Source organism: Typha angustifolia, chromosome 5 (assembly GCF_048772165.1).
Source record: "Typha angustifolia cultivar Huaian chromosome 5, ASM4877216v1, whole genome shotgun sequence".
In the NCBI taxonomy this organism is placed as follows: Eukaryota; Viridiplantae; Streptophyta; class Magnoliopsida; order Poales; family Typhaceae; genus Typha; species Typha angustifolia.
The window spans coordinates 7,913,592-7,938,754 of NC_133243.1; the positions used below are offsets into that span (position 1 = coordinate 7,913,592).

General features: G+C 39.0%; 3 protein-coding genes across 7 annotated transcripts; 2 read left to right on the forward strand and 1 right to left on the reverse strand.

Annotated features, from left to right (window-relative positions):
• Window positions 1-782: 782 nt before the first annotated feature.
• Window positions 783-8,644, reverse strand: LOC140760376 (uncharacterized). Of its 3 annotated transcripts, none has more exons than XR_012104364.1 (4): window positions 8,035-8,644; window positions 6,187-6,555; window positions 1,265-6,114; window positions 783-1,147 (listed from the first exon to the last, which is right to left on the reverse strand). XR_012104364.1 is itself a non-coding variant. In XM_073097309.1 (4 exons), the coding sequence occupies exons 1-3, from the start codon at window positions 8,209-8,211 to the stop codon at window positions 1,651-1,653; spliced, it is 5,010 nt and encodes a 1,669-aa protein (XP_072953410.1). In that variant the 5' UTR covers window positions 8,212-8,644; the 3' UTR covers window positions 783-1,532; window positions 1,617-1,650. The 3 variants fall into 3 exon arrangements, 2 of the variants coding, with proteins under 2 accessions (XP_072953410.1, XP_072953409.1); XM_073097309.1 differs by having other exon boundaries at window positions 783-1,532; window positions 1,617-6,114; XM_073097308.1 differs by having other exon boundaries at window positions 783-6,114.
• Window positions 8,645-10,196: 1,552 nt separating this feature from the next.
• LOC140760541 (uncharacterized) lies at window positions 10,197-17,034 on the forward strand. The gene is made up of 5 exons (XM_073097541.1): window positions 10,197-10,372; window positions 10,462-10,625; window positions 10,871-10,951; window positions 16,404-16,527; window positions 16,619-17,034. The coding sequence occupies exons 1-5, from the start codon at window positions 10,244-10,246 to the stop codon at window positions 16,667-16,669; spliced, it is 549 nt and encodes a 182-aa protein (XP_072953642.1). The 5' UTR covers window positions 10,197-10,243; the 3' UTR covers window positions 16,670-17,034.
• A 3,341-nt stretch (window positions 17,035-20,375) lies between these two features.
• On the forward strand, window positions 20,376-24,626 carry LOC140760608 (nucleobase-ascorbate transporter 6-like). 3 transcript variants are annotated; one of them, XM_073097632.1, is made up of 15 exons: window positions 20,376-20,531; window positions 20,870-21,033; window positions 21,376-21,473; window positions 21,566-21,742; window positions 21,827-21,927; window positions 22,019-22,094; window positions 22,183-22,242; window positions 22,351-22,535; window positions 22,625-22,721; window positions 22,863-22,949; window positions 23,036-23,094; window positions 23,179-23,270; window positions 23,556-23,633; window positions 23,749-23,909; window positions 23,987-24,626. In XM_073097632.1, the coding sequence occupies exons 2-15, from the start codon at window positions 20,910-20,912 to the stop codon at window positions 24,203-24,205; spliced, it is 1,614 nt and encodes a 537-aa protein (XP_072953733.1). In that variant the 5' UTR covers window positions 20,376-20,531; window positions 20,870-20,909; the 3' UTR covers window positions 24,206-24,626. The 3 variants fall into 3 exon arrangements, with proteins under 3 accessions (XP_072953733.1, XP_072953735.1, XP_072953732.1); XM_073097634.1 differs by lacking the exon at window positions 20,376-20,531 and adding an exon at window positions 20,570-20,754 and having other exon boundaries at window positions 20,826-21,033; XM_073097631.1 differs by lacking the exon at window positions 20,376-20,531 and adding an exon at window positions 20,570-20,754.
• Window positions 24,627-25,163: the final 537 nt, after the last annotated feature.

The window sequence follows — 25,163 nt, forward strand, 5'->3', positions numbered from 1 at the left end:
CCTGTTGGAAGTGATTGGGAAAGTGAGGAGGGGAGACAAAAATGATTCACGGGACCTCCCCCCCACGTTCTTTGTATTTAATATTTGTAATAGAAATGCTATCCCTTTTATGGACCAGTTACGAACACTTTGCGTGACAGAAAAGGGCACTGCTCCCTAAGTCAAGTCAGAAGTTGTCCGTGTGGCTCTCGCTTTCCACCCATTTTATCGTTTCTTCTCACTTCCGAACCCCTTCACGTGCTTCTCTGATCTCCTCCTCGTTACTTTATTCCTCTCCATTTTTATTGTTTTAGTTTTCCGAAACATGGACAGGTAGTACGTCGTTTAGTGGTAAAAGGTGGTGGTCTCGTCTCCTTCTGAACCTCTAATGGATGACTTTGTTTCTTTCTTTCTTTCACATCTCTCATGGATAAATAGCAACAGCGTAAGGATGACTTCTTTTTTTCTTCACACACACAGACACACACACACACAGAGAAGCTTATTTAGCCTTCTATGTATAGAGTACCGTTTGTCTTTGCTAGAGAGAAAAAAAATCAAACGCCAATCACCAGAGTAAGAGGGTCGCATGATTCATCATTTGAATTTTCTTAAGAACAAAAAAGATTTTGAAAAAAAAAATGCAGCAGAGAAATCAAAACCAGACTCATGTTTTGGAAGCATCATAGTGAGAGATGTACAGACACTGGAGAACTTTCAATCAAGAAAAGACTCGATCGGATCAGATTACTTGAATGTCATGGCTGAAACAGTTTGGTATCTATTTGCAGATCATTGAGTCAGACAACAAAGACTGGAAATATATTTATAACTTGAAATCCGACCCATGACAGCATTTTAGTAAGCAGAGCTTTTGAGACACTATTTTTACGACCGCTTTGACGTAAAGATACAAGGGGGATATGTTCTGTATAGGAGGAGTATTTAAGAAAAGAGAGCTCTGTGCCATTGGAGGTGCACATATAGCAATATTCAAGCATCCAACTGATATAGCACTCCGTGATATCAATTGTGAAGCAGCAAGGCAGACAGACGTATGTTAAGCTGCCGGAACCACCCGGCAGGAGAAAAGTTATGCAAACAAAAGACTTTGACAAAGCAAGAAAATTTAATCAATTCTGAAGCAGCCTGGCCGATGCATGTCAAGCTGCAGGAACCACCCAGCAAAGGAAAAATATAAGGACTTTGACAAACCAAGTAATCTAATTACAGTGGCTTCAATATAGGAGATGATTGGAAGAAAAGAAAAGAAAAGGTCTATTACCATCCATCCATCCCTCCAAGGCAAGACCCTCCTTGAGTAAACCAGCAAACATGCTTGACATCTCGGAAGTGCTAGCCGAATAACTGCTGAAGTCATTGAAAAATTGTTTCAAACAGAGCATGATATCTCAACATTTACATCAAATACAGAAAGTTTGGTGTTCTCTGTATGAATCATTCCCAACGACAACACTAGGAAGCATGCAGGTTTGTGTGTGTTGGGCTTGGTGAGAATGCAGGGCCAGAAAGATTCCACATATTTTTGTGCCCTGCAAATTAACGTATGACTTATCCATATGTACCAAAATTAGAGAAACTAGATACCCAACATCTTAACAGGAGCTTGGCCATACCCTGAAGGGGCCGATCAAATTCCACCAAGTCTTCTTACTGCCAAGACAGCTGCTTGTATCTTTCTGCGTCCCAACCCCCTTCAGGTTCCTTTCTCTTCATTCCTGCACCTGGCAGTTGGTACAGCCTTGCCTGTTCCTCAACAAATGCCTGAGAGGTAGCAACTAAAACTTGTCTTGATGTCGGAGGTAATCTTTCATCCTTTCCATCTATATCACCGCTTCCAGGACCTGCATTGAGATCAAGACCTTGTCTTGCCCACTTCCGACTAGTTTCAGATCCACCGCTACTACTACCTTCCGGAAGGCTTATTACATACGGCCTTGGATAATGAGATGATACTGCACTTGCTGGCCCAACAAGCTGAGAAGGATTGGCAGAGAAGCCTGAAGCCCCTGCAGATGAACTGACATAGGTTGTTGATCCTCCTGAGAAAGATGTAGAGGCAAGTGGAAAACTGGAACCAAAAGGGAAGCCAGCATATGGAAATGCCGCAGCGGGGGAGAAGGCCATGGCTGGAGATGACGAAAGAACTGGGCCCCTATAGTAATCGCTTCCAAATGAGCCACCACCAGTTACTGACCCCATAAACCTCTGACCCCCAGGAGCAGCAACAATCGGGTAAGGCTGCTCACCTCTATCAGGCAAAAATGATGGTATGGCAACAGCTTGATAAGAGTTGCTTGGAGGGAACCATGATGACATGTTTGCTATTTCAGCATTGGTCATTCTGAGGCCTGCAACTGGAGGAAAGAAAGGAACACCACTGGTGCTCTTCACAACTTGGCTCCTTGGTGCAGGTTCTGCACAAACTTCATCAAGACCTGGTCCATTATTTAGATCAAAATTTCTTAAACTGTTGGCCTCAGCATTAGGAAATCCTCCAGATGGTGGTCTTACCGGCAACAACGGCATTTCCAGTCTACGAGCCAACGATTGCCCACTTTCTGTTTCTTCATCAACTTTATTTAAGTCAAGATCAAGTCCACCAGTAGTTACAGGAGCATCCCTGTTTCTAATATTCCCCAAGTCAGAGTCAGTTGTCTGAGCAGAGATATGAAAGGTCATGTCTTCAAGAACTCTTTCATCAGCTACATTCAGATCGATATCCAGTGGCAGACGGCCCTGCTTCCTGGCAGCATCACATGCTGAGACATCAGATGTACCGAGCGGCATCTCCAGGACCTTCCGTGGCTCTGCAGGACGAAATGCACTGGTGGCAGCAGAACCTTTCCATCCAAGTTCACCCTTGCTCTTCAATAATTTTTCAGGTGGAACGAAGGGTCCTTTTGCTGGAGCAGCTACTGTGATTGGAGCAGCCATGCCAGTTGACAAAGGAGACACAAAGGGAGACATACTGGACAAATGAATCGCAGATGAACATGCTACTAAAGCTGCGGCAACTGGCTCAGATTGGTGCACATCATCACCAGGAATGCCTTCGTTTAGATCAAAATCAAGCTTAGTTGCACCATCTATCTCAGATTTAACAATCACCGGAGACATTCCAGCTGATGCTGCAAGTCCCTCCCTTCCAATTGCAGTGTCACCAGATAACTTAAAACAAGTAGGCTTCCCAGACTGATCACTCTCCTCAACCAGAATATCTTGTGTTGGTTCACAATTTGCTGATTCAGTGGAGCAATCCTTTGTCGCTACGCTTTCATCAGCCCTATCAACAACACCACGTGAAACTACAGCTGATCCAACTCGTTCCACAATGATTGATGGTGAAGGGCCAGCCTGCTCCTTCCCTTCATTAGCATTTGACTCTAGTTTGTTTAATCCCAAGTTTTCAGACTTTTTCAACTTGGACTCCAGTGCATTATCAGGAGATTCAGGACTCCAAGTTTTATCAGTGCTGGGTGATGCAACAGGATTATCAACACATCTATCAACAGCCTCTGCATGATCAGATCCCACATGATGCTGCTGCTGATCTTTCATGGTAGTAGCACTCTGGACTTCTTTGTCAGCAGGATAAGATAAAGATTCCTCAACCATCACCTTCTGGATTTTACTAGAAGCAGCATTATGAGGTACATCAACCAAGGAGTTGCAAACAACATTAGAAGTGGCCAAACTGCCTTCTCCATTTTTCTCATGAAAACCATATGTGCACTTATCTTCATTGGCAGATGGATTCACTACTTCCTGGTGATGAATCTCACACTCCATGTCACCCGGACCAGAAAAGAGCGAACATCCATTGGCATGTTCTTCAAGATTGCCCGCCAACCTCATACAGGAATCAGTTTTTCTAGGAGCACCTGAACTAGAAAGAGGAGGCTGTTCAGTACTCTGAGCTAATCTGTTGTCCTGCAAACACAAGTCAATTTTGTCTTCATATGAAGTATTGGTGCTTGTCTTTTGTCCCTCATCTCTAATAGACACATATTCATCATTCCTGTCATGCTTCTCAAAGTTGGCATCTGCATTTTCATCAGATGGGGCATGACTGTGAGTTAAACCATCCTCACATGACATTTTTGACTTACCCTCACTGTCACCAACACAATCGTCTTTCACTGCGGGTGAAGCTCTGGGTGAACCAGATGGTGAAATCAATTCAGGTTTAGATATTTCACCAGTAGCCACACTAGCAAGTAGATTCATCCCAATATCATCTCCAACTGGCAAAGTAGCACTAGTTTCAGCAAATTTGACACAACTTTCAATCAATGCATTTATAGAGCTGAAAGAATTTCTTGCCATGGGTTCAGTTAAGGGAAGACCCTTATCATTCGCAGATGATGAACATGCAGTTCGCAGAGGATATGTAGCCTTTCCAGCTTCATCAGCACTCCTGCTATGTTCATCATCAAGAATAGTAGATGGAGATCCATCGCCTTCATCAGAAACAACTAATCCTTTAACATCATTGCTCTGCCATGATTCTGCGTTTGCATCGGCAGGAACATGAGATCGAGAAGCATCACTCCTTAGTTTCATTCTGCGATCATTATGCTCATGTTTATCCACTAGTGCTGGTGATGATGCTCTACTGCCCTTAATAGATGGGTCCTCACAAGAACCTCCACTAGCACTTTGTGCAGGGCTACGACCAGGATTAGTAAGCCTCACAATCAACCGGTGGCTGTTCCCATGGTCAGCATTGGGCATATCAACTGGTTTTTCACATGTCAGTCCAGATTGAGATGGCTTATCCACTGCCACAGTCCTGTTAAGTGAATCAGACTTGGACAGACTAGTTTCCTTATGAGTTCCAGAAATACTAGTCCCAAGAAGCCCATTGCTGGACTTCCGATGACCTGAAGAACCGCCAGAAGTTTTACTAGCATTCACAGACCGAGCAGTTGAACTTCTTGCATCCTCCTTCCATGAAGAACCAATAGTTTTTGCATGATCACTAGAACAAGACTGGCTGTTCTGTGATTGGCTGGAACTGCTACTTTTCTCTTCCTTCACTGTCATCAGTGGCAAATCAGAATTACCATACCCGTCACCCGTTTTGCAGGGTGAATCCTTTGAGCCAATTGCTACAGGTGCCAACAAAGATGATTGGATTTTTAAAGATCCTGATGCTGCAGGAATTGACTTTCCACTAGCATCTGCATGTCCAGGCTTAACAGAGAGAGTTTTTGAGGCATGACTTTGGGTTGTCGGGCTTTTCATAGTAACTTCACTTGATCCAGTACGTTTATTTCCTGCCTGAGGAACTTCTGAGAGACCCACCTTTCCTGGCCATGCAACAGCTTGGCTTGACCCAACCGATTTTGCATCATTGGTCTTCATTTCAGCATTGACACGTTTCTTCCATGTGTCAACCAGGCCTCTGGCTTTCTTCTGAATTTCGGAGTTTTTATGACTTCGCAAATTGTTCACAGATTTCCCAATATTGCAAGTCTTCAAAGCATTAAGATTCACAGGCAACTTATCGAGCGCACGAAGCAGAGCCAGAAGAAGTTCCTCGACAGCTTTATCACTTTCCTTTGGGCTGCTACCATCACCACTCTTTCCTTTGTGTACCTCTTGGAGCCAATCATCCAACACCCCAACACCCTTTAGTTGCACAAACCTGCCAAGACAATCATATTTGTCTGTGGCAGCAATTATATCAGCCAGCATTACTCGACCGGACAAATCAATTTTTCTCTCTGTTCTATCAATTTGCATGAGGTTAACTAGCTTCTCAACTGCTTCAACATTTGGAAGCCCACCTTTTTCAGTTATCTTTGCAATTTCAGCCTTCATATTATCAAATTTAAAGCAAACAGAATCACCATCCTCTGATCTAGCAAGACGGTCACGATCACATTTACCAGGCTCTGTGCCTAGATCAACCCTGTCCCTCTTCTTTCCCTTAGTCTGTGAATTAAAGGAGGAAACACTGTTTTGCACACTTTCTGAACCAGATTTCAATTGTTGCATAGAAGATTGAACATTTAGTTCTTTTGGTGATCGCCCTCCTGACTGCACAGCTGCATGCATTTCTAGTCGTGTTCTGTCTATAAGCTGATCTACTTCTTCCTGACGCTCCTGAGATAAAAATAGAAGAATAAGCAGCAATTTACATTACAAAAGAGAAAAGAGGACAGGTACAGAACTCACATTAATATAATCCTGATCAGTTAGCCACCATAAACACTTATTTTCAATATCATATACTCTCCTACAAACAAACGAGGAGGTTCCTGCTGGAAGCTCAGTGCCTTTATGTAAAAAAGCAACCTTGCAAGGATGAAGCAATGACCCGGCAGATATCACGTCCCTATGGAATGAGTAGAACACCTCGTTTGGTGCAGCATCAAGTTGTATCCCTTTGGCTAGTTTTATGTCAGCAGGCCGATAAAGCCAATTTACACATAACTTAAGATAATCTTCTTCGTATGTTTTAATCCAACGTATTAAGCCAATGAAAGGTGGAGCATTCCCAGCCCTAAAAAGAGCACAATCACCTACTTGAATCTTGCGGCCGTCCTACAAATACAAAGACATATCAGGCATTGATTGCCATAAAAACATAACAGCAGGAATGAAGGCACTATAGGTAAATTAATGCATCCAAACCAAGAAAGATGCATCCTTTAATATACTTTGCAATAAGAAAAAAAAAAAAGACATTCAAGAGTCACGCGCAGTTAATAAGCCAAGCAGAATCTATATTTCTACAACAAACTAGGCATACAAACTGGCAATCCTGTGGAACTTATAGACATAGGCACATAGCCAACTAAAACATCTATCCTTTAAGATACTTTGCCATAGGAAAGAAAAAAAAGATATTCAAGAGCAGCATGCTTGTTATTATGCAGTTAATAACATCCAAGGAGAATCTATATTTCTAAAACAAATTAGGCATATGACCTGACAATCTTGTGGAACTTATAGACATAGGCACATAGCCAATCAAAACACATATCCTGCAGCGAATGGATTCATGGGTTAGACTCATCAAGTTACCAAAATTTTGATATATACAACACAAGGCATATGATCTCATATTTCATAGCACATATGTCACCAGGTGATACTTTGTAAACTATTCTATCATTCACTTGTCCAAATTCAAATAAGATCACAGAAAGTCTAAGAAACACATGAGTATCGTCAACACTCCATCGTTACATGCTGAATCAAAAATGGATATGGTCTATGAGCATTACATCAACCTAAATAAAAAAACCTATCAGATTGAGCAGCGAAGAGAATATTTTCATATATGCATCATAAAATATCAATCAAATTATCACAATATCTCCAAATTTCAGAAAACTTCATTCTTCTCCAAGTAGTTGAAGAGATTAGTCTACTAAATCACAGATACAAAGGCAACGGAGATTGTTCTTATAAACAATTTTTCACCAAGCCGGAAACAGGAATCAGCATGCATAAAGACCAATAAGGAATGAAACAATGACAGAAATTACTATCTTTTGAATTGATCAAACATCCAAAAATAGATGATTATGAAAGGAAAGACAAAAAAAAAAAAAAAAAACTAAATCGACTTAATTGAAAATCACCATATGACCTATTTACAACTCTCTAATGCCAGAAAAATAAAAACGTCATGCAAACCTCTCCAAATGGAAAGGCAAATAAGCGACTCAAAAAAAAAAAAAAAGGAGCCGCTATAAAAAAATAAGGACACCAACATCGATAGAAAACAAAATATTCTATAGCAAATATAGCAGGAAAAGATCGTTAAATTAGCAAAATAGAAAATACGAACCAATTATTCCAAGATCAAAAACCACCAGACAAACAACAAAAGAAAAAAACCGAAAAAAAAAAACAGCAGACACATATTCCTGACTTTCAAAATTAAGCCCCCAAATCTTGAACAAGAAGTCCAGCAATCCGACAGACAAAAAATCCAAGTAATAGAAAACGGCAAGTTCCCAGCTAATTTTATACAAGCATCAGATCATGAAAGCCCCCAAACAAAGGAGCTACCTTTACGAACGAACCCGACGAGGACAGACGGGAATCGAACACCGACGAGCTAACTATACGCGCGGGCTCTGGAGAAGTTATTGCTGCGGCTGCTGCTGCTGCTGCTGCTGTACCAGTCGCAGGGATCGGCCGCATGTGCCACCGCCGTTTCCTCTCGTCACCTTCGTGCCCATGCATAGCCTTGCATCTTCGCCGCTTGTATTAGCTCCAATCCCTGCTCCGCGAACCATCAATCCCCAGCTCTCAATTCCTTCTCCGGCAAACCCTAGAATCGCACCGCACAACCAAACCCTAGATCCATCCTACCTACCTCCATCCTTCGATCAACGGCTTCGCCCGATAAACACGCCGTGAAACCCTAATTAACGACCTCGATGAGCTCCTCAGGATGGCTGGAATCGCTGTGGATCGAACCGGAGCGCTTCGATTCAAAGGATAAGCATCGGGATAGGATAAGAAAGGGGGAGAGGAAGCGAGAAACTAGGAGGGGAGAGAAGAAGAGAGGAGCGAAATCGGGGGATTTCGAGAGAAATTGTATCGCGATTTAGGCGATCTAAAGAGAGAGAGAGAGAGAGAGAGAGAGAGACGGCAAAGGGAATGGAGAACTTGGTAGGACAAAGACGGGCAGCACGGGCAGTGGGTAAGAGGTGGTCGCATAGAGACGAGAGTATGGGTACTTCGTGGATTGGTGGATTGACGCACGCGCGCGGCACGCACGAGTAGGGTCAGAACTCAGAAAGGGGTGGGGATGAAAGCTAATGTGCGCCGACGACGGGTGGTGGTGCGCGCGTGATGGGCAATAACTGCTTCGGTAGGAATTGTTTGTATTGCCGTCAGGGGTAGGGCGGTCAAATTAATCTAAGCCACCATCGGCTTGACTCGAGCTTAATAATTCCATTGATTTCAGGCCGTCCAAATTTAATTCTAGTTTGGGATCCTTGATTAGATGACTTACGATCAAAATTAATTTGAGTAGAGTTCGATTATGCCCCTACCTAGGCTTCTTAGGAAAGGGTGTAAGCATAGGATAATTTATGTTAATACACTAATTAATGAGGTGAGATATACTTCGCCTTATGTACTATATATGTAGTAATGTTAATTACTTTGCATTAGGGTTACAATTAGGGAATAATTTAGTATATTATGTTTCTTGTTTTTAAGAAAGTACAAGGATTAATTTATGAATTGCGGATAGAGGGTGTGACTAGGAATAAAATAGGATTAATTACGCTGACACCTTCTGAACTATACCTGATTTTTACGGAGACCATAATTTTTTTTGAGTTATAATATGACCCCTAATCTTTGAGGTAAAATAAAAGGGGTAAAGACAGTGACCAAAAATGCGCAATGAAATTACTTAAATACTATTAACTAACTTATAGTTTTTTTAACACCTCATTATCCTCCTTCAGCAAACCTAACCACCCGCCTCCCACTCTCTCTCTTTCTCAATCAAGTCGTCATGGCTTCGACAAGTGCACCAAGGATGCCACGGGCTTCGACCAACGATGAGCTTGAGCAGCTTTGGGGCAAGGTCGACATTAGATGCCGAAGGAGGGCCGCAACAGCGGCAGGGTTCGCTAAAAGGATTGTGGTGTTGCATTTGCACGGGTCGTGTAAAGCCATCTGCTCTAATGGTGGAGTCGACGAGACAGCACAGACGTAAAGGGAGGTGCTGTGAATAGAGCACCATTGCCGTGGCACCCGGTCACTGCTTCACCGCACGTTGTTGTCTTCTGCTCATGCGCCACCGTCATCGTGGGTGGTAGCGTCGTCGAGGAAGGAGAGTAAAGTGCCGCCACCATTATCCTTGTCATCCTTCGACCTGCCACTATTGTTGAAACAGATCACCGAAGGGGCGTATATTCGTCTATTATTATTAGACTAAAATAAAATTAAGTTATTACGTGCCAATGGGGGTATCTGGGTCGTTTTGCAGCTGTTGTATTATGATATGACTGCCACATAAGCCGATTCGTCTAACTTTCTTGACCGTAAATTAACACATTAATTTTTTTTTTTAATTTAGGATGGATATTATAACCTAAAAAATTTAGGGGTCTTCGTAAAAATTGGGTACAGTTCAGGGGTGTTAGTGTAATTAACTCAGTAAAATAATAGGTCAGCGAGTGAAATGAAAATTCGTGAGGATAAAAATGAATAAAGCGTATTACTCTGCGATGCCGAGCCGAGACCAGAAGTGATGGCCATGGACGCGACCAACGGCGAAGAGTTTGCAATCGGCTGTCTCCTCTCGATCAGAACAACCCTCGGCGACGAATTCGATGGGCAAATCATAACCTTCGATCGAGCTTCCAACATCGTCGTCATTCATATCCTTCGCTTTGATCCCTTCTTTTCTATTTTTTTTCTATTTGTTTGGGTCTCTATGGGTTGTCTTCCTTGACCTTGGGGAGATCACAAGAAGGAACCTCGAAGGCGGGGTCTCGGAAGAACATTCGACTCATAAAGGCAAATTATATCAAGGATTTCACGGTGCTGGGAAGAGGGGAAGATCCACTTGATCCCAAGAAGTGCTTCGTTGATCTCGGCGGCGTGCAGGCGAGGGAGGAGGCGGCGTTGAGGTGTTGATTCTTGGCTTATTTGTCGTGATTTGGGTTATTTCTATTGTTTACCTCATTATTTGATTAAAATGGTAACTTTGGGGCAAGACTATTTTGTTAACTTGACCTTTTTCTCAGAAATTCATAAGAGTTTTTAGGAAAAATAAAGTGACCCATTTGTTGTTTCTGTTCTATTTTGTTGGTAAGAGGCCTTTTATGGTTGAACTTTTTGTTTGTACACCTAATTCTAGACGAATGTATTGCAGGCAAGCAGAAATTGAAGCTGAGAGGATCGGAGTCGGTGTCACTGCCAAGGCTCAGAGTATATTTGATGCACTATCCAAGACGTAAGTATCACTTGTTATCGTAGTATGACTCTTCTTTATCATCGTTAAGAACAAGTTCTTAGCAAACATAGATCACCTTTATCTCTTTATCTTTTCATTACAAGGCTTAACTTTTAATCTCTATGCTAAGGTGAACCTAATTCTCTGTGGCTGCTTTTCTAATTGCAAATTTTTTAACAAACAATCTTCATTTACTGAAAGTTGGGTGAAGCAACACCTAGTCGTGTGAAATGTAGGAATCTTATGCAGACATCTGATGAAGGTGTCTAAACCTAGTCCTTTATATATATATATATATTGGGGTCATCAAGATTTATATTTGTAGACCTGTTATATAGATGCTCGGTCCATTAAAAATATTTGTTATGGCCAAGCTTGATCAGACCTGAGCTGAAAATAGCTCGGCTAATTTACTTGTCTACATGCACAAATGGGACCGTCTGCCTGAAGATTTATTTGTCAAGGTGAATTTTCCTTGCAAGATAATCAGATCATATTTCTAAATTGATGAGATTACGAGGTTGCATAACTTTTTTATTTGTTTTACATATGTGCAGTGTAAATATACATGATATAGATAAAAGATCTTGCCATTTCGGACCAGGTTATAAAATAGCATGCAAGAGCTTAGGTATTTGTAAGCTTCTCTCCACATGCATGTGGAATGTGCCTACTGTGATGTTGCAAACTATCTATTCTGAAACACAAGCAATGCTTTCTCATTCTCTTTCATTTGTTTTACATATGTGCAGTGTAAATATACATGATATAGATAAAAGATCTTGCCATTTCGGACCAGGTTATAAAATAGCATGCAAGAGCTTAGGTATTTGTAAGCTTCTCTCCACATGCATGTGGAATGTGCCTACTGTGATGTTGCAAACTATCTATTCTGAAACACAAGCAATGCTTTCTCATTCAATAGAGTTATATAACTTATGTTACTACCTTAGATCTTAGGCAGACAATATCTTCAACTGCTAATTGCTAAATCATCCTCTACTTAGTTGCATTCTTAGTACCTCCTTACATGGCAAACATACATCCAAATCTCATTTAAGTTAACATTTCCAATGTTAGAGGAATCTATTGAAGCGTGCTATTTCCCCTTTTAGGATATGCTCGGATGATGAGTCCGTGGGGTAAATTTGACATCTTTTGTTCTGCAGTGAGATTCTGCTGGAGAAAGGATCAGATGAAATATTTGTTCTTTCTTTCTAACTTCTTGAGTTTTTGCAGTGATTCTCTTTCTAAATACATTACCACTTCTTTATACTTCGAAGAAGTCTGTTAATTCCTGCTTTATTGTGAACTTCTGTCACTTCTGTGTTATATCATAGTAATCCACTTCATGCAAATTCCTATTCCTTGCTAGATTATTCCTTTCATATTGGACATTCCAGATTCTAATCAGTCCACAACAAACTTTCTGTGAAAAATCACAGCTATGTTCACCCCTTCTTGTTCACAATTAAGTAGCCTATTTCAGAGAGGGGCTTAAAAAAATCAAGTTTGTATCTCTTAGCACGAAGATTGAGAAAAAAAAATTGTCTTTCAGTTTCTGCCTAAAGTAGTCTCCTAAACCTCCTTATGTTGCTATTTTAAGTCCAAATCACCTAAAGCTGTTGTGAAATTCTTGAGAAGTAATCCACACCTTTGGAATAACCCTCAGACAAAATGCAGTTGTATCAGTAGCTAAGCTTTATGTAGCTCTCCTTTACTTCTTCCTCTTCTCTTTTCTCTTTCTTGTTGGCATGACGAGGTGGCACATTGGTATAGAATCACATTCTTCAACCAAAGGTTGAAGCAACGAGGAGCAATTATGAGGATTCGTTAGTGGGCCCCATGCTTGACTAATGTACAGAGCACATTAAGAATAATCTAGTTGAGCCATTGTTTGAAGAATTGACCTGGTCATCTATATTTAGGTTGGGAATTCTTTTAGTAGAAATCCAAAATTGACCACGATCAACTTACTAGTTAGTACCCAGGTTAGTTTGAACTCATATTTGATTTTGTCCTATAAGAAGCCAACCTGACCCAATTATAGCGAAAATATAGTATATATTAGTTAATGTTGTTGTAAGGTTTCTGAGTTTCTGTTTGCTGCTCGCAGATTTGTATTTGATCAACATAGAGAAATACGGGCCTTCTCCTTCTGTAAAGCAACTGCCAGCCATCAACGTCTACCTTCTTTCCCTCTCCTTTTTTTTTTTTTTTTTTTTCATTTCCTTCTACAATATGATGATACCACTGCCACCATCCACCCATCCATCAATACATGCCACTGTTGTCTTTGTTGTCCTTGCTTTGGCGGCCATTATATAACCACCATGCTTGTGACGGCTTTAGTTCTGGATTAAGGTGTAGATAATTTCATATCTCTGCCTTGTCATCTTATGTTAGAGTTTGTGAGAATGGAGAGTTATCTGATGATTTTTAATATACAATTTTGTTTGGATCTTGGTAGGGAAATATAGCTTTGTGTCCTTGGTCTTAAATAGAGTTTAACCTTCTCAGTTTTTAACGATTGATGTTGTATCCATTTCATTCTTAGTTGAATATCTTTTTTGACCAAACTCAGGAGGATCTCAACATTTGAGCAAGAATTATGATCTTGATTTCTTTTGATTTGTATATGGACAAAAATGCATTTTACTCCCTTGTCTTTAGGTCAAATTCCAAAATGCCTTCATAAACTTTCATTTGTATCACTTAAATCCCCTTATAGTTTTTATTTATTTGAAACTGTTAATTTTGCCATCTATAAACGGTAAAATGAATTTTCTGTTAGAACCATTAAACATTTGACTCCTTTGCCCCTTATGTCATTTCATTTTGGAATGTTTGTAATGCCTAAAATGTAAAAGTGAGAAAGATTAAAATTAAATAAACATAAGACGAAATAATATTAAAAAATAACTTTTATTAATTATTATTGTAAAACAAAAATGGTATGCATATAGGGTTTTTTTTTTTCTTTTGACAAATCAGGCCACAACCCCTGTTTCATTGAAACTAAATTAGTGGTGATCTTCCACTAAGATACACTACAAGATCAGAAACAAGAAAAACCTGTTATAGCAGAGGGACTACCAACCAGGCCCTGCTAACAACTTTTAACAAAAACCATCCTAATGTCCAAACATCAATCCACCAACAAAATAAGATAAACCAAAAGGTCTAACAATCAGTAACATAAAACTAACTACTACCAAAAGAGCACACGCCCAAACATTCCATATGATAACAGACAAAATAAGATTTTCTAGTCGAAAAATAGAGAAGGCACAGAGATAGCAGCATCAATCCTCTTTTAAATTCAGCCCCTTCTCTCTCAAAAGGTCTTGCGTTAGCTTGCGAGCCCTTTTCACTGCATCTTCTCCTTGGATTCCTGCCCAGTATAAAAACAAGGATGTCACTCTATGTTCAAATGTATCAATTAACTTAGCACAATTTTGAAAAAAATCATATTATTCCGTTCCAGCCAAATACTCCACATTAAGACATTTAACCAAATATACCACTATTTCTTCTTGTCTTTGTTCAACTTCAAATTATCAGTTCGGAACCAGTCATTTATATGTTTTATATGATTGTGAATCCCCACAACCCATTTTCATTTTTCGCAGTATGGCACCATCATATTTACATCTCAAGAATAAATGAGTCACCGTCTCATCTCTTGAACAGAAGACACAAGTAGAGGTTCCCGCCCAATCTCGTTAAATTAGATTATCTTTAGTTAGCACTCTATTGTTACAAACCAACCAAAGGAATGCTCTAACTTTTAGATGAATTTTTAATTTTCAAATCTTAGGCAAATTTCATGAAATCACACCTCCGTTATTTAGGAATCGATACAATGATTTCACTGTAAAAATTTTATTTTTCTGAAACCGCTACTTAATCTTATCTTTTCCTCTATCTTCTTTATCACAATTTTCTTCCAAAAAATTAATCAATTGCTGCTCCTCCAGAAGCAGATTTGCAGAGAGTATTCTTCTGTATTTAAGATTCTAATTCCGCCTTTCAGGCCAAACATCACTAATAGTGACCTTTTCATCCCATACAACCTGAAAAAGTTGTGGAAATCTGACTGCCACAGTTGCATATAAGTTAGAATTGTAAAGGAGTTAAGTGCCACAAATAAAAGTTCAAAGAAACATTTAGAATTTTGGTCAAACATATGGGTGTAAATTGTATTTTCCCTTCTATATATTGATACTGATATATCTAACTTGTCCATTCCATTGAGCAACAATATTTTCACTGAAAAATTGAAAGCCTCTTACCTGACCTTCCCTTGAGGAACCTGGCACAAACATTTGGAGGGTTGATGTTGTGTTAATAGCTGCCTATATTATTTAATAATTATATATCCTCTTCTCAGCCTTCCTTTTGTAGCTACAATTTGGTGGAAGAGGCTTGGATGATGATTACTATGATTTTCTGTATGTGAAATTTCTATGTAATTTTATTCTTGATTATTCTTTAAGAAAATAAGAACTGGTACTTCTGTTTGCATAGGACGTACAATGACGTCTCAATATAACCTTACAAGTTTTTCTTAAGTAGATTTTAGTTTATAAGATCTACTTGTGCAAAGTGTACAATGTTAGAGCTATCATGCAGTTGAGAATCAATAAATTCAATGACTACTTGCTTAATGCAAAGATTGCTGAGTTGTTTTCTTCTTCTTCTTCTTCTTCTTCTTCTTCTTCTTCTTCTTCTTCTTCTTCTTTCTTGATGAATATGATTTTTCAATTTTTTTCTGATCATATGCTCTGGCCTCAGACATTAGCAACCATTTTTTTCAACTTTGGGTCAGCTAAGTAGTTGAAAGTTGAAGCAGCTAAGTACTGTGGATTCTTCTTTTTCTTGTTTAGTGGACCATTTGAAGGGACAGATATAGGGTTGAATGACCAAAGCTGCCTAAGAAGAGGATCATGGACAACTTTCGTGGAGTAGTAAAGATGATTGTATAATGCATAGGTTATCTAACCTCGAGAATCAAGACATGATATAGTATTATAAAGATGCTATTCACCTCTGCAATCTTTTAGGGCTGTTGGAGCTTTTCCATGGGTTAAGATTACTTATGATTTATGTGCTGTGTGAACTGTACTATTACTGTTATTTGTTATGTGGTTGCAGACCTCCTCCTTCCTTTCTGGGTAAGTTAGTTGCAACCTTTCTTCTTTTTTTAAGTACTGAGATACTTGGATAAGGAGATATCAATCAACATAGCGGCACTCTCAAAACCAATTTTCCATTGTAATCAGAAATGTCTTTGTCCTCATAATTTATTCTTCACTCTGCATGTCCAATTTCGTTCTGTAGTAGTTGCAAGTGGCTGCAGAAAATCTGCCAAACTTAAGAACATATTTGATACAGTTCAAAGCGTGAGCTTTTGCACTCGGAGATATAATAAACACACTTGTTCAATCAGGCTTCCAGTTCGTTGGGACAAAACTGACATTGTTGTGATGAACGAGGTCCGTGTCTGCAGCCCGTACCTCCCTGAGAATGTCAATGGAGGAACACCAGCTGCTAATGATCGAGTCAAGAAAGTGGTAATGCCTCAAAATTCAAATTAGTTTCCAAGTTATGTGAATGATATAAAGGAAACTGATGATAATTTGTTCCTCTTTTTTCCCTGTGTAGCTTGACTTTGAAAGGAAAAGGTTGCAAGCTCGTGCTCCTGGCCAGTTCTGATCATCGACTGTACTGCTTAGGTTCTTAGGTTACATGCTTTTATGTAGAGTAAAGAATAGCCAACAAGTCATAAAAGTTTAATCTATTATCCGGGTTCGTTTATGTTTGAAATCTACATGCAGAGGATTCTACTTAGCTACTCACGTTTTGGGTCGTTATGGAATCTTATCTATTAGTAAATCTATGCTCCGTGAGCAGTTTGCATTGTCTCATTTGTTTTCCGTTGGAACAACTTCGACGGTGGGTGTTTGGGTGTTGTATTCCTCTCTTTATTCGCCAAAGATTCTGAATGAAAGAAAGTAACCAGAATAATTGTAAGCTATTGTTGACATTGTTGTCATTTCCATGGGAGCAATATTTTTGAACTCTTGTTTTAGAGTAACTCTTTCTTGCTTGTGTACATATTATGAGTTCACTGTGAAAAAATAATAGCACAAAAAGAAAATACATTCTATAGTAAAAAAAATATCTACTTTTCTGCAATCCCGTTAGAAGAAGGAGAAAAAAAGAGAAGGAAGCAGAGAAAGGGAGATATGCTTGGTCGGCTCTCGTGGGCGATGCTTTAATCTTGGCATTTTCATTATCATCTCTGGTCGAATTAAATCGAAACAATAACCTTCAATTCTTCACGTCAAGAATGTTTCCAGGAATGACTTCTGTTCCAATAATCCAAGTCACAGACTAGTTTCAATCATCTAGCCATTAATGCCATCCAAAGATTCTCTGGTTCCTAATGATTGAACCACTTCTGTAGCAAGACTCCATTGTTATTGGTCATTCCATTTGCGCCTCATATCACATCATTGCTTGGGGTCCCATCACCCAAAAAATAAACAATAATCAAAATCCTTGTAATAAAATATAATTCAATGAGAGAAATTTATTTTTTTATATTAAAAAGTAGTGAAATGTTCTTCATCTTGTTAGCTACTGCTTATGTTAAGATTAACTCAGCAGTTGGAAAGATTAAAAAAGAACATAGAAAAACTTTAACTAAAACCTTCTTAAAAGTTCCCAGCACCCAATGTGCAGTGCATCCCATCTTACCTCCTATGTGCATAATTCTGTAGCACATGCCTTGCTCAAACTTTGACCCCACATTGCAATGCCCCCCAAAAAAATCAAAGTAAAAAAATCCTGGCCACTAAAATCCAGAAGGGAAAAATAAAATATAAATTATAAGATATGGTGAAGGAAAGGACGAGCTCTGTTTACGAGCCCAATCATTCAACCTAGAGCCTTCAGATTTGGGCAGGAATTAGATCACATTTACCAAGTGGGCTCCCAATTTTGATAGCATACTAATTGGCTCCAATCGAGAGAGTTCTGCTCCCTTTGAAGCAAAGGTATAAAAAGATGAGACCAGTTGGCTTTTTGCATGTGTCTTGGGTTGCAGGAATGGTAGGTTGCAATTGGGAAGTTTACTAACAAAATAAAATTGATATCTAAATAAGAATCCTTCATAAGGTACTCTTATTTTTCTATTTAATCTTTCCCTTGTGGTTTAGAAATGCTAATTGCTGAGTAGCTTTACAGAATCCAGACCACTTTGAGAACATTTTTCTCAGCAGCATTTTAGTGAATTTGGTTAGTATTGGATTAAGGTCAAATATGTTTCAAGGGTTTGTTTTTTTTAAAGTAACTTCAATGAAACAAATCAAATTTATAGGAAAAAATGGCTGATCAGATTATAAATAGCTCGACAAATCAGGTGTTAACTTTAAAGTCACTAAGATGCATTTGTTATTTGAATAGTTTTTCTAATAAATATAAAATTAGTCGTAATGGATTATCTTACACAAAATAAACTGTTATTATCGACTAACATTAGAAAAAGTAGGTAGATATCTTCTTTGTGACCAAAGAGGTTATAGGATCAATCAAAATCTAAAATAATTATTATGAAAAAAATTATTTAGTGATCGGATATGAATGCTTAACTCGATGGCCCAGCTCGGTTTGATAGCTCGGCATCACCATTGTTTGGAGCGACAGCTTAGTAATAATTTGACGACGCAACAATTTGAAGCTTAAACTAGAGGCAGTTTAATATGTTGCTTAAAATTTGGTTGGGCATAAATGTATTTCTATCATAGGATGATTGATCATTTATTCAGTCTATATCTAATTTTTAGGTTATTAATAATAAAAAATAAGGTGCTATTATCGGATCCGGGTCTTCCTCTCCCTCGCCCTTTAGCAGGTGGTTAACACGTGAAGATAGAAGAACATTTGTGCTGTCCGAAAGCAACTGGCTTGTTGGTATTCTGTTTTCTTCCCCTAATCTTCCCATAAATACACCTGATCTACCCCCATTAATGGTCCACACCTATTTATTAACTTGCTAACCAAATTAGTTGTCTCATTCTCTAAAGCTAATCTTTACACTCCATCTTCCTAATTAATAACTCTGCATGTGATGTTAGCAACAGTTAATCGCAAAAGCAACTATGATTAGCCCACTTGCTCCAATCCTTTTCAACTTGATACCTTTTGGCAATTCTTGTAGGTAAGGAAGCAGAGGGCAAATGGCAAAACAAATGAAACCAATTTGGCAAAGGACAAAGATATATGTCTCTGTCATTGATTACATGTGATTTAAGTTAGTCAGTAGCTCTCTTGATTGCTGTTTGATTATAATTTTTTTAGGCTGCATGGTTCCTTTTGCTTTCTAAAATTCCACACATATATATATATAATCAAAGTTTTTGGGCATGAAACATTAATTTTTTTTAAAAAAAAGTTATTTCTATAGATTATGAGGTTGTAAAAATTTAATACTTATTCTTCTTTTTCCAATCGAACATCATTAAAAAGTTAAAATAAAACTCATTTTATTTTTATCCTAGTATTTTTCTTATCCCGCAGCATAGGGGGCCCAAAAAAGTCTAAATTATTAGATTAAAGTTTGCAAGAAGCTTCATCCATATTTGAAAGTTTGATATCAATGAAAGGGGAATATATTGTTATCCATACTCTAAACAAGCGTCTTAATCAATCCCCAAAGGGAATAATGAGGGGTATTTGTGCTCAATTTGGATAACCTTTCACTTTCTACTCCACCAATGGTGGCAAAGAATGCATTGGAAGAGTAGTTGGTAAGATAGAGTGACAAAGGTTCCTGAAGTCCTTATCAGAAAAGAACGGGGACATCTCAGTCACATCAAGCCCCCCCCATCAATAGATAAACTTTACCATTTTCCTTTCTTTTTACCCAACTAATTTTACCACTATACATTTCCTATGAGACAAATAATTGATCTCTGGAGACAGCCAGCAAGATAAGGAATGTGTCAGTTTGCAATCTTTTCCTCCCTCTCCTGTTAATCTTTTAAATGAGAGAAAATAGTTTTTCGTATCGTTGGTCTGTTTACAATATAAAAATATGCGGTATTTTAATGACAGCAACAGTGAAAAAGCACAAAACTTTACACTATTTGTTGGCATCTGCTGCATTTTGAAGTGTGAAAACCGACTGCACTCTGCCTCATGGAGAGAGAGAGTAAAGAAACAGACAATAGTAAAAGATTACAAAGGAGATATCAATCTTTTCATTGCTTCTCCAAGTTTCACACTGCATTACCTTTTGGTGTTATTTTCTCTTGGGTGGAGGGATGATGGTCTGCTTCCTTCGTTGTGAAGCCAGCTTTTGGAAATAGGAAAAGAGAGATAAAAGAAAGAGGAGGAAATTTTTTTTTGAAGTGGTGGGCTGTGGGAGGGTTTGCAGAAGATTCCTTTCTGCACAGAGAGAGAGAGAGAGAGAGAGAGAGAGAGAGAGAGAGAGAGAGAGAGAGTGGGGAGCAGAGGAGGTTTTGTTTTGTTGCAGGCTCTTTTTCCTCATCCGGGTGTTGGTAGTGGGAAGGTGGTGCTTTTTTCCTTTTTTTTCTTTTTTCTTTTCCTTTTTCCCTTCTCTCTCCTTTTCCTTTTGGTTGTGGTTGGTCTTCACTCTGCTGGGAATTTGACTGCTGCCTTCTTGTTTTCTTTTTTTTTTCCCCCCTCTGATTTGAGTTCTGTGTTTTTTGGCCTTTGAGTTCTAAAAGATTGGATTTTGAACCTTTGTTTCTCGAAATCACACATTTTCCTTGGTGGGTTTTGCTTGTCTGGCTAGGTTTTCTTGGTTTTGTCTCCGAATCTTATGAGCATTTGGGTTTTGCAGTTGAGAAAGTCTGAGAGCTTTTCTGTGTTTGTTCTTTTTTCAAGTGGGTGTTTTGAGGAGTAAAAGGAGGGAAGAAGAGAAGGAATGGCAGGAGGTGGAGGAGGTGGAGGAGCGGCGCCACCGCCGAAGCAAGACGAGTTGCATCCACATCCAGTGAAGGATCAGTTGCCCAATATTTCCTACTGCATCACCAGCCCTCCTCCCTGGCGTGAGTCGCTCTCAATTATTATTATTTGTTTGCATTTCTTTGTTAATTTTTTTTTAATCTCAGCTTTACTCTGAAATTGTTGGAAGATTTGAGGTTAAAATCTCCCAATTTGAGTCTTTTTTGAGGGAGTTGATGAAGTTTTATGGTTCTTCTTAAATTGTTTCATCTTTTATGTAATCCTATGAATCTTGCTGATAAAAAGTCCTTTTAAAAGTTGTTCTGTTTTTCTTGTGAGTATCTGAAACTTTTATTTACTTCCATGCTGCCATTTTTAATAGCAAATAGTTATTTCCTTTTAACATTACTCTTGATTCCTTTTTCTTGTTGATCTTTCTGATGCAGCTGAGGCCATTCTTCTTGGTTTCCAGCATTTTCTGGTCATGTTGGGCACAACTGTTATTATTCCAACAGCACTTGTTCCTCAGATGGGGGGAGGAAATGTGAGGCTTAATTTCTTCATTTGGTCCTTTAGACGATCATTGTAGTTTATGTTAGCCAAATCTTTTTATGATACAACTCTTCATTCTGTTAGGATGAGAAAGCAAGAGTAGTCCAGACATTGCTATTTGTTGCTGGACTCAATACCCTGTTCCAGACCTTTTTCGGAACTCGCCTGCCGGCTGTTATTGGAGGATCATATACATTTGTTGTGCCGACTATCTCTATCATCTTGGCTGGTCGTTATAGCAATGAACCAGACCCTCATGAGGTTGCTGCTAGATTTTTTTCAATGTAGCTTTGTTCTATTCTACTGCATCTTATATAAGACTAACGAGTTTATATTGTTGTTAAGAAATTCCTGCGCATCATGCGTGGAACCCAAGGTGCCCTAATCGTTGCTTCAACACTTCAAATTATAGTTGGTTTTAGTGGTCTTTGGCGCAATGTCACAAGGTTAGTATGAAAAAGATGTCTTTTTGGTAATCTTGGAATCATTAAAACAAGAAATGCTAAAACCAATACTTTCTTTCTTCTATGATTCTAGATTTCTGAGTCCATTATCAGCAGTTCCTTTGGTCGCACTAGCTGGTTTTGGGCTTTACGAGCTTGGTTTTCCTGGGGTATGCTTTTCCTTCTCTTTTTTCTGTGTCACAACTATGGTGGTATTATTTAGTGCTATCACTGATGTGAAATGTGATATACTCTCAGGTTGCAAAATGTGTTGAGATCGGGCTTCCGCAGATAATTCTGTTGGTAATTTTTTCACAGGTGAGTGTGGTAGCAGCATGCACAGTTGCACACAACATGCATATCCACCAAGCTGTCATCCTTATCAAAATTATTTTGGTTGCATCCTCTTATGCCTATCTTCTGCAGTACATACCTCATGCTATACATGCGGAGAAGCCTGTCTTTGATCGGTTTGCTGTCTTATTCACGGTTACGATTGTGTGGCTTTATGCGTACTTGCTCACTGTGGGAGGGGCATACAGGCATGCTGCACCAAAGACACAATTGCATTGCCGCACTGACCGTTCTGGTCTTGTTGGTGGTGCTCCATGGTAAGGCCTCTATCATTTCCAATTTGAAAAGGAATCTGATGATATGGTAGAGGCACGTAAATGATGTCTTTTGGTAATTGTGATCGTAGGATAAGAGTTCCATATCCTTTCCAATGGGGAGCACCGACATTTGATGCTGGTGAAGCTTTTGCGATGATGGCAGCTTCCTTTGTTGCCCTTGTAGAGGTTTGAATTGTGCTTTATTTTCCTTGAAGCAAGATGTGGTCTAAGCTTTAACTGTCACCTCCTAGCATTTGACAACTTCATTGGTTGAAAATATTGCTAATCTCATCTTGCTAACTTGTATTTATTTTGGTTATGTTGTAGTCTACTGGTACTTTCATTGCGGTTTCAAGGTATGCAAGCGCTACACCAGTGCCTCCTTCAGTTCTTAGCCGTGGTATTGGTTGGCAGGTAAAGGCTTTGACTTACTATTTCTTGCAGTCCTATGTCTGGTTCTTTAATACATAATGACTGAGAGAACTAAACTTTGTCTCCAGGGAATTGGCATTTTGTTGGATGGATTATTTGGAACTGCAAATGGATCCTCTGTGTCAGTGTAAGAGTCAGACAAACACCCCTTTTCAGTATCTGGAGATCCTTTCCTTTTGTTGGATGGATCATTTGTTCACTTGTCTTGCAGTGAAAATGCTGGATTGCTAGCCTTGACACGTGTTGGTAGTCGAAGAGTTGTGCAAATATCTGCTGGGTTCATGATTTTCTTCTCTATTTTAGGTAATTTTACTCTGCTGCCTACAGTGTATTCTTTTTTTTATTGCTCTTCTTGGGCATAGCTCATTTGACTATTATGTATCGTCGGCGTTTAGATGCTGGGCCCATGCATCACTTAATTAGTTGCGCAGTCACGCAGATTGCTTTGTCATCGTGCGAGTACTGTAGTACTGTAGCTTACATTTAGAACCCAGAATGATACATACCAGTTGGTTAGCTTTTGTTATTACATGATATAACCTACTATATTTGCAGGACTTCTTACTGCGTTTTCTCTTGTCATTCCAGGAAAATTTGGAGCAGTTTTTGCATCCATTCCTGCACCAATATTTGCAGCTCTATATTGCCTTTTCTTTGCATATGTTGGTATGTGAAGGCATCTGAAACTGCTTACTGCTGCTCTCTGACTTGAGGGTGATTACTTTCGAGGATTTCGTGAGTACTTCATGTAATATAAACTCTGTTTGTCATTCATAAACAGGTGCTGCAGGTCTCAGCTTCCTTCAGTTCTGCAATCTTAATAGCTTCAGGACTAAGTTCATCCTAGGATTCTCTGTTTTCATGGGGTTATCGGTTCCACAATATTTCAACGAGTATACAGCTGTTGCTGGTTATGGTCCTGTTCACACTGGTGCTAGATGGGTATGTAGAAAGCCATCTTATTCTTTTTCTAACTACAGCTCTCGTTGCCATTCGCTGATTGTTGTTCAATTTTACAGTTCAATGATATCATTAATGTAACATTCTCATCAAAGCCATTTGTTGCGGGCTTTGTGGCGTTTTTCTTGGACAACACACTTCATAGGCATGACCATGCTACTAGAAGGGACAGAGGTTATCATTGGTGGGACAGGTTCCGGTCATTCAGGACCGACACCCGGAGCGAAGAATTCTACTCCTTGCCGTTTAATCTGAACAAATTCTTTCCCTCAGTATGAGCTTGCGGCCAAGGGGGTATAGAAGATTTATCGTATCCTCGCCATCTAGGGTTCTTTGGGCAAATGTCATGGTGTTGATTTCATTCCATTTGTTGGCCCAAGGAAGGTTCTGTGGTATAAATGAAATCCTAATGGATTTATCCATTACATTTTCCTATTTTGTGTATGTTCTTTTATGTATATGGATTAAATGCAGAAAAGTTTTGGCTCTGTAATTTTGCATTCCATATCCATATATATCATTCACTAGTTTCTTTCTGTCCTAAAGGATTCCTCTTGGCATTTTTCTTGTTGATGTTCGAAAATTCTCGGTTTCTTCTCTCTTTTGTTTTCCCTTAGTTTGTGTTCTGATTTAACAACTAGATGCTAGGAAAAATACAACTCAAACTGTGTTTATATCTTCATTTTCTGGACATTACCATTGAATGTAATCAAAGCAAGCTGTGTTGCAGTTGGCTCCTCTGACTAGAAACTTTGTATGTGGAAAACTTAGTGTTTTCCTGTTCTTTGATTAATCTCCTGCATGTCATGATTGTATGATTCTGAGTGCTTATAGAATACTATGCTTGATTTGGGTGATCAAATTAGATCATTGAGAGATCTTTGCCACTGTTGTTGTTGTGTGTAGAGAGATTTGAAAGAAAGAGTAGGAGGTTTGAGATTGGAATTGCATCCATGTAAATTTGAACATGCTCAGTCTCAGCTAAATATGAAACAATATTGAATAAGATCAGCATATGCTGCAAAATCTTAGTCTCATTTACTGCCTTACAAAATATTATTTCATGAGATCTCTAAATGAATGGCAAGCAAGAGATTAGTTTTAATTACTTGTAGATTCCCTGAATTATAGTTTATTATCCCTTATATAAATTTGACTTACTGTTCAGCAATAAAAAATCTATAATTGCAAAAGAGAAGAGAAAAATAATGCTGTTTTTGACCCCAATGCAAAAGA

Coding starts and splice junctions, on each gene's coding strand:
- LOC140760376 (XM_073097309.1), bottom strand. CDS start 8,211: ATGCATGGGCACGAAGGTGACGAGAGGAAACGGCGGTGGCACATGCGG. Junction 6,556..8,034: donor CGTCGGGTTCGTTCGTAAAG/GTAGCTCCTTTG, acceptor TTGTATTTGTAG/GACGGCCGCAAGATTCAAGT. Junction 6,115..6,186: donor CTGATCAGGATTATATTAAT/GTGAGTTCTGTA, acceptor TTTTTATCTCAG/GAGCGTCAGGAAGAAGTAGA.
- LOC140760541 (XM_073097541.1), top strand. CDS start 10,244: ATGGCCATGGACGCGACCAACGGCGAAGAGTTTGCAATCGGCTGTCTC. Junction 10,626..10,870: donor AGGGAGGAGGCGGCGTTGAG/GTGTTGATTCTT, acceptor AATGTATTGCAG/GCAAGCAGAAATTGAAGCTG. Junction 10,952..16,403: donor TTTGATGCACTATCCAAGAC/GTAAGTATCACT, acceptor TTGTTCAATCAG/GCTTCCAGTTCGTTGGGACA.
- LOC140760608 (XM_073097632.1), top strand. CDS start 20,910: ATGGCAGGAGGTGGAGGAGGTGGAGGAGCGGCGCCACCGCCGAAGCAA. Junction 22,095..22,182: donor ACGAGCTTGGTTTTCCTGGG/GTATGCTTTTCC, acceptor ATATACTCTCAG/GTTGCAAAATGTGTTGAGAT. Junction 23,095..23,178: donor AATGGATCCTCTGTGTCAGT/GTAAGAGTCAGA, acceptor CTTGTCTTGCAG/TGAAAATGCTGGATTGCTAG.